This window comes from Calidris pugnax, unplaced genomic scaffold (genome assembly GCF_001431845.1).
Source record: "Calidris pugnax isolate Ruff unplaced genomic scaffold, ASM143184v1 scaffold932, whole genome shotgun sequence".
Lineage (NCBI taxonomy): Eukaryota > Metazoa > Chordata > Aves > Charadriiformes > Scolopacidae > Calidris > Calidris pugnax.
In genome coordinates, this window is record NW_015091641.1 from 1 (window position 1) to 7,731 (window position 7,731).

General features: G+C 54.2%; 1 protein-coding gene across 1 annotated transcript in view; it reads left to right on the forward strand.

The window, feature by feature from the left end:
- The first annotated feature begins 7,114 nt into the window (after positions 1-7,114).
- Positions 7,115-7,731, forward strand: part of LOC106899928 (olfactory receptor 14A16-like) — an 8,567-nt gene continuing 7,950 nt past the window's right edge. The window contains exon 1 of the mRNA XM_014961866.1: positions 7,115-7,420. Within this exon, the coding sequence (XP_014817352.1) occupies positions 7,115-7,420 (306 nt within the window). The remainder of the gene's footprint in view (positions 7,421-7,731) is intronic.

Below are 7,731 nucleotides of genomic sequence, written 5' to 3' on the forward strand. Positions count from 1 at the left end.
CGGGGTCCTGCAGCTCTGGGGACAAGGCTCTAGGAGCCACGCGGAGCACTGGTGTGGTCCTTCTCCCTGTTTGTGTACGGGGTTGGCAGGAAGCTCCTCAGGCAGCGTCGGAGAGGGCTTTGGAAGTGCCCGTGGAGATGTCTGACCGGGCCCTGCCAAGCTCTGCTCTGGAGACCAGAAGCCCGCTCTCCTTGCCCTGGGCTTGTGCGCAGCCCTCCCTGGAGGCGATGAACCGATGTCATAAAGTTGGCCAAGGAAGGAACTGACTTCTCTAAACTCCTGACTCCGAGCACCTGAGCCTCAGTGTCAAAGGCATAAAAAGCCCTGAAAGCCGGTATTTCTGTTGGACACCAGGGATTCAGCCATCAGGCTTTTCAGCGATGGCTCTCACTTTCTTTTTAGCTGCTCTTTCTTGTCTACCCGCCAGTGAGTCCTCATTTTCCCCAGGTAGCTGGAATGCCAAGATTTTTGGGATCAAATCGATGAAATCCTGCCGAAGGCTGTGCTGCCATCCAGCCAGACCTGGACAGGCTGGAGAGTTGGGCAGATGAACTTCACTAAAGGCAAGTGCAGGGTGCTGCAGCTGGGGAGAAACAACCCCCTGCACCAGGACAGGTTGGGGGTGACCTGCTGGAGAGCAGCTCTGAGGAGAAAGACCTGGGAGTCCTGGTGGACAACAGGATGCCCAGGAGCCAGCAATGGGCCCTGGTGGCCAAGAAGGCCAAGGGCATCCTGGGGGGCATCAGGAAGAGCGTGACCAGGAGGTGGAAGCAGGTCATCCTGCCCCTCTGCTCTGCCCTGGGGAGGCCCCATCTGGAGCACTGGGTCCAGTTCTGGGCTCCTCAGGTCCAGAGGGACAGGGAACTGCTGGAGAGGGGACAGCAGAGGCTACAAAGATGCTGAGGGGCCTGGAGCATCTCTCAGCTGAGGAAAGGCTGAGGGACTTGGGGCTTTTTAGTCTAGAGAAGAGAAGACTGAGAAATGCTTCAAGGGTGGGTGTCAGGAGGATGAGGCCAAGTCTTTTTTCAGTGGTGCCCAGAGACAGGACAAGAGGAAATGGGCACAAACTTGAGTATAAGAAGTTCCACCTAAACATGAGGAGGAACTGCTTTACTGTGAGAGTGGTAGAGCACTGGAACAAGCTTCCCAGAGAGGTGGTGGGGTCTCCTTCTCTGGAGACATTCAAAACCCGCCTGGACAAGTTCCTGTGCAACGTGCTGTAGGTAGACCCGCTCCAGAGGTGGGGGTTGGACCAGATGACCTCCAGAGGTCCCATCCAACCCCGTATGATTCTATGATTCTATGATTCTATGATTCTATGATTCAGGGGCAAATTGATGGCCCCCTGCAGAAAACTGATGGTCCCCTGGGGTAATTTGGGGATCTTTTGGGGTTTTGGGGACCCATGGGGCAAATCTGAGGTCCTCTGCGGCAACTTTAGGGTCAGCTGGGGAAACTTGGGTTTCCCCTGGGGCAAACCTGGGTTCTCCTGTTGCGAATTGTGCTACATTAATGGTATGGGTTAGTATTTGGGGTTGGGGTGAGGGTTAGGGTTAAAGTTAGGGTTAGAATTAGGGTTGGGGTTAGGCGTCACTTTGAAGTATTCTGGGGAATTTTTAGGCCCCCAGGTGCACATTGATGGCCCTCTGCAGAAAATTGAAAATTGAAAATTGCCCCTGGGGCACATAGGGGGTCTCTGCGGTGGTTTTGGGGACCCATGAGGCAAGATTGAGGTCCCCTGTGGCAACTTTAGGGTCCCTTGGGGAACCTTGGGGGTCCCCTGGGCTCATTTGGGGAGTTTTGGGGGTCACTGGATCAGTTCTGGGGACCTTGGGGAAGTTTTTGGGTACCGTGGCGCAGTTCTGGGGTCCTTGCGGCAACTTTGGGGTCCCCATGGGGTCATGGTTGGCATCTTTCAGGTGGCTTTGATGTCCCCTCGGGCAGTTTTGAGGGTCCCCTGGGGCAACTTGAGGGTCCCCTCCTGCAACTTGGCAGTCCCCTGGGGCAATTTTGGGGTCCCTGGAGAAACTTGGGGGTTCCCCTGGTAGTTTTGGAGTCTTTGGGGAACCTTTGGTGTTCCCATGTTGTCATTGTTGGGGTCTTTGGGGTGGCTTTGAGGTCCCCTGAGGTGTTTTGGGGGTCCTTGGGGCAGTTTTGTGGCCCTGGGGCAACTTGGTGGTCCCCTGGGGAAGTTTCAGAGTTCCCTGGGGAAATCTAGGGTCCCCTGGGCCAGTTTGGGGGTCCTTGGGGTGACTTCAGGGTCCCCCTGGGAACATTTTTGGGGGCTTTGGGGTGGCTCTGAGGTCCCCTGGGGAATTTTTTCGTCCCCACAGGCAAATTGAGAGTCCCCTGGGGCAGTTTTGGTGTTCCCTGTGGCAATTTATGGGTCTTTGGGGTGGTTTTGGGGTCCCCAAGTGGTCATTTATGGGGTCCTTGGGGTGGCTTTGAGGTCCCCTGGGACAGTTTTGAGGACCCTGGGGCATCTTGAGGGTCCCCTGGGGCAATTTGGGTGTTTTCTTGAGGCACTTTTGGGGTCCCCTCAGGCAAATTTTTTGTTAGGGTTAGGGTTTCTGAGTAAGTTAGGGTTAAGTTTAGGATTCCCATTGGTCATTTTGGGTGTCTTTGGGGTGTCTTTGAGGTCCCCTGGAGTAACTTGGGGGTCCCCAGGGGCAAATTGATTATCTACTTGGTTAATTTGGGGGTTATTTTAGCAATTTTGGTGTGTCACTGCATCAGTTTTGAGTTACCCTGGGAATTTTTGAGGCCTTTAGGGCAACCTGGGGATTCTCTGGGGCAACTTGGGGGTCCCCCGGCGAGAACTTGGACGTCCCCTGCTGTCATTTTTGGAGTTATTTGGGCAAGTTTGGGGGTCTATGGATCACTTTTGACGTCCTTGGGGAAGTTTTGTGTTTCCCTGTGGGAACTTTGGGATTTTTGGATTGGCTTTGGGGTCCCGTGGGGGTCCCCTGGGGCAACTTGAAGGTCCCTTGGGGCCACTTGGGGGTCCCCTAGGGTCCTTTGAGGGGGTTTGGGGGGCAATATGGGGGGTCACTGTATCAGTTGGGGGGTCTTTGGAACAGTTTTGGGGTCCCCTGGGGCAACTTGGGAGTCACCTGGGGCAGTGTTGAGGTCCTTGGGGCAACTTTGGAGTTTCCATGGAGTCATGTTTGGGGTCTTTCAGGCGCCTTTGATGTCCTCTCAGGCAGTTTGGAGGACCTCGGGGCAACTTGAGGGTCCCCTGGGATAACTTGGGTGTTTCCTTGGGGCAGTGCTGGGGTCCCCTTGAGCAAATTTGCGTTTGGGTTAGGTTTGGGGTTAGGGTTAAAGTTGGGGTTGGGGTTAGGGTTAAGGGTAGGGTTAAGGGTAGGGCTAGGGTTGTGGGTTACCTTAGGGTTAGGGTTAGGGTGAGTGGTGAGGGTTAAAGTTGAGATTGGGGTTAGGGTTAGGATTTGGATTAAGGGTAGGGTTTGAGTGAGGGTTAGGCTTAGGCTTAGGTTTAGGCTTAGGGTTTGGTTGAGGGTTAATGTTAGGGTTGCGGTTAGGGTTCTCATGTGTCAATTTTGGCATCTTTGGGGTGCCTTTGAGGTCCTCTGGCATAACTTTGGGGTTTCCAGGGGCAAGTTGGGGGTCTGCTGAGGTCATTCTTGGGTTATTTGGGCAATTTGGGGCATCACCGGATCAATTTTGGGGTCCTTGGGGAAGTTTTGGTGTACCCTGTGGCAGTTCTGGAGTCCTTGGGAAAACTTGAGGGTCGCCTGGAGGTTCCCTGGGCAAGTGCCGGTGTCCCCTGGAGCAGTTTGTATAAAAAAGCTGCACTGATTGCTAACGGGCGGAACTCTTTGTCCAGGGCGGCCTGGAGAGTTCCCCAACGCGTTGCTAATCAATACCTCCTGCTTATGGACTTGAAAACTGAGTCTCTGAGCAGTTTCTATCTCACCTTTTGGGGCAAATTCGGCATCATGGGTCTGTGCTGTGCATGGGGAGCAGCTGAGGACTACAGCCATGGCCTGGGGGCTGAATCCCTTCCCTCAGCAATGGCAAATGAGATCATTCTCTGGCCCTGTCTCAAGAGAGGTGAGAATCTCAATGAGAAGGTGATTCCTGGACCTTTTAATCTTTTTCTAATGGGAGAAATGACACTGCAGAAAGAAGAGTCTCTTCCCAGCGGAGGAAAGGAACATCAGCAATGACTTCACCCTGTTTCACAGCAGGTTCCCCTGGAGCCCCAGGGACACCTCCAGGGATTCCAGAGGGGACAGAAAAAGTGATGCCGTGGATGGGCCCCTGCTTGGGGGGCTCCTGGGATGGAGGGAGCTCCTGGCCATGGGGCAGCACGGCAGAGAGACAGCTCTGCCCAGGAGCAGCTCCTCTGCCAAGCACAGCAGGGCTGGGAGCACTGCCTGCAGGCAGGGAGAGGAAACCTGTGAGGCCAGGAGAGCTTAAAAGCATTCAGGAATGGGAGAAAGCTCTCTATGGGAGAAACCTTCACAGCCTTAGACTTGTTAAGTACCTGGCTGCAGGGCATTGACTCTGCAGTTGCTGGAGGGATCTCCAGAAGCTGCACAACCCACCGCCCATGGGATCTGTAAGTACAACTCTCACAGTTTCTCTAGTGCAGAAGAGAAAGAGAATGTGTGGAGCAGGGCTTCCCTGCTGCAGGGGCAGAGGGACAGGGCATGACGTGTCTCTCTGGTGCAGTATAATGCAGAGGGGTTTCCTGGAGCAGTCTCCTGAAGCTGGCATAGCCCATGTCTGAAGTGATCTGTCAGGAGGGCTCTCCAAAATCCACTGGTGTTTTAAAGGTTGTTCTCAAGAGCAGGGCATCCCCACCACATCATCAAAGGGCCAGGACATGTGGGCTGCCTTCTCCCAGGGCTGGCTGCAGGGCTGTGAAGGTGGGGGTGCAGCCAGGGGGGCCCAGGGCTGTCCTTCTGAGCAAGGTCAGCTCTCAGCCTGCCCGGGGAGATCCCCGCGGTGCTGTGGGGAGAAGCTGTGGGTGGAAGGAACAACCCCTGGAAATGCCAGGGCTGCCAAGAGGCTGCTGCTTCAGCCAGGTTTGCTCACAGCTCCAGTTTAGCCCCATTTCAGCGGGGACTTTCCAGAAGAACATCAAGACAGCATTTTCCTGAAAGGCGAGGAGTCTTTGCTTTGAACTTTTATCATGATGGTTGGCTGGGTGGGCAGTGGGAGACTGGAATTTCTTTCTCTGCTCTGGAGACCCCAGTTGTAGTTGTGACTTTTCTGAGCTGCTCCATAAGCCTTGCGCAGCCAGAGGTGCCCCTGGGCAGTGCCCCGCGGCCAGGAGGGGTCTGCAGGGCAGAGCTGAGCCCCCGGCGGGTGGGATGGGCTCTGGGAACAGGGACAGGAGGAGACCTGGGGACAGAGAGACAGCTCCTGGCAGGGACAGCCCCAGGGAGCAGGGAAGGAGAGGGAGCTGCTCTCAGAAACTACGGGAGGGGGCATTCAGATGCACTTCAGAGACCAAGTCTGGGGTCACTTGGCTAGTGAATTTAGGAATATCAATAATTCAAAGTCAGTGTTTATATGAAAACTTTACGACATCCTTCCTGTTTACTTGTGAGGAAAGAGAACACATTGCTGCCATTTTATGGCTTCTGAAGAGAAATCAGATGCTGTAGAATTTTGAAAGTACTGTATCACATTAAACTTTACAAACACTCCTAGTGGTGTGATTTCTTTATCACTACCTGCCAGAAAAAAATAATTAATAACCAAATAGTTCTTGAGTCCCACAGCATGAGGTAGGAACTCCTCCTCTAATGCAAAGCGGACTTTGTATTTTCGCCTCACTGAAAATGGAAATTTTTGTCTAGCTTTAGCAATACTGGTGCCATTTCCACATTAATGTCAACTATGATTTTACTGCTGACTCTTCAGACCACTGCTGTTCCAATACGATGTTAGAAACACACCAGAGAAGAGTGAACAGAAGAGAATGGTCCACACCAGCACACCCAAGATTGAGCCGTACTCGACCTGTGATCCTGTGTGCTTCGCTTCCCTTTATCCTTGCCCTTGCCCTTGCCCTACGGATTTGTCCACGGGAGTAAAGTGTCCCAATTCCCCTCCTAATCCTGAGGCTCCCAGTGAAACAAATGAGACGACTCTCGCTACTTCCCTTTACCCTTGCCCTTGCCCTACGGATTTGTCCACGGGAGTAAAGTGTCCCAATTCCCCTCCTAATCCTGAGGCTCCCAGTGAAACAAATGAGACGACTCTCGCTTCAGGACGTTTCCAAAGTACTTGCTTCTTTCCCCGCAGAGCCCTGCTGGGTGGCAGGCTGCCCTCCACAAGGGCACAGCTCTCCTGGGCCATAACTGGGTGACAAGGAGCCCCCTGGAGAAGACACCTCAACGCTGACGCCGTGGCGATGCTGCGATGAGCCCGCTGTGACCCTGGCTGGGGGGACAGAGCTGAGACCCTCCTCGGGTAGGATGAGGCAACGTGAGGAGTTTGGAGCTCTGCACTTGGAAATGGGATTCCTCTGCTCTCAGCAGCGTCCACTTCCTTCTCTGGGGAACGTCTGGGGGTGATGGTCCTCCAGCTCCAAGTGCTGCCAGCACAGGGTGGCTGAGACCGGGGCTGATGGACAGAGGGCTGTGCTCAGTCTGCAAAAAGACAACGCCTCTTGGCCTCTGGGGACCCCCAGGATTGCACATGGGGTGCAGCAGAAACAGCAGTGCCAGAAACACTCCTCGGCTTTGGTGGGGCAACGAGAACAAAATACACAAAGCAGAACCCCCTCAGCTGTGCTCTGCAGTCAGGTGGACTGGGAGGGACAACACCGAAAAGATCTTTGGTGTCACAAGTGGATTTAATCTGAGATCACCCCAAGTTCCTATTAGCCTGTTGCTGTAGAGCAGGAACGACTCCTCCAGACCCCACAGCAGAGCCCCCGACCCTGCTCCCTGGGGAACCCTCAGCCAGCACCAACCACAGCTCATGAAAGCGACCTGCCAAAGGTCTTCCTGAAAGAGGAGACGCAGTCTCAGCAGGGTTTCTATGAGAAATGCATTTAGTTTTGTTCAGCCAAGTCTCTTCTAACATGTCACTGTCTCTTCTCTCTTTGACAGCCCCTCGAGCCCAGAGGTAGATGTCCAACAGCAGCTCCATCACCCAGTTCCTCCTCCTGGCATTTGCAGACACACGGGAGCTGCAGCTCTTGCACTTCTGGCTCTTCCTGGGCATCTACCTGGCTGCCCTCCTGGGCAACGGCCTCATCATCACTGCCATCGCCTGTGACCACCGCCTCCACACCCCCATGCACTTCTTCCTCCTCAACCTCTCTGCTCTTGACCTTGGCTCTCTCTCAACCACTTTCCCCAAAGCCATGGCCAATTCTCTGTGGGACACCAGGGACATCTCCTATTCGGGATGTGCTGCCCAGCTCTTTCTCTTCGTTGGCTTGATGTCAACAGAGTTTTATCTTCTGACAGTCATGTCGTACGACCGCTATGTTGCCATCTGCAAACCCCTGCACTACGGGACCCTCCTGGGCAGCCGAGCTTGTGTCCACATGGCAGCAGCTGCCTGGGGCGTTGTTTTTCTCTATGCTCTGATACACACAACCAATACATTGTCACTGCCCCTCTGCTATGGCAATGTCCTGGACCAATTCTTCTGTGAAATCCCCCCGATCCTCAAGCTCTCCTGCTCAGATTCCTACCTCAGAGAAGTTGGGCTCATTGTGGCCGGTGTCGGTTTAGGCTT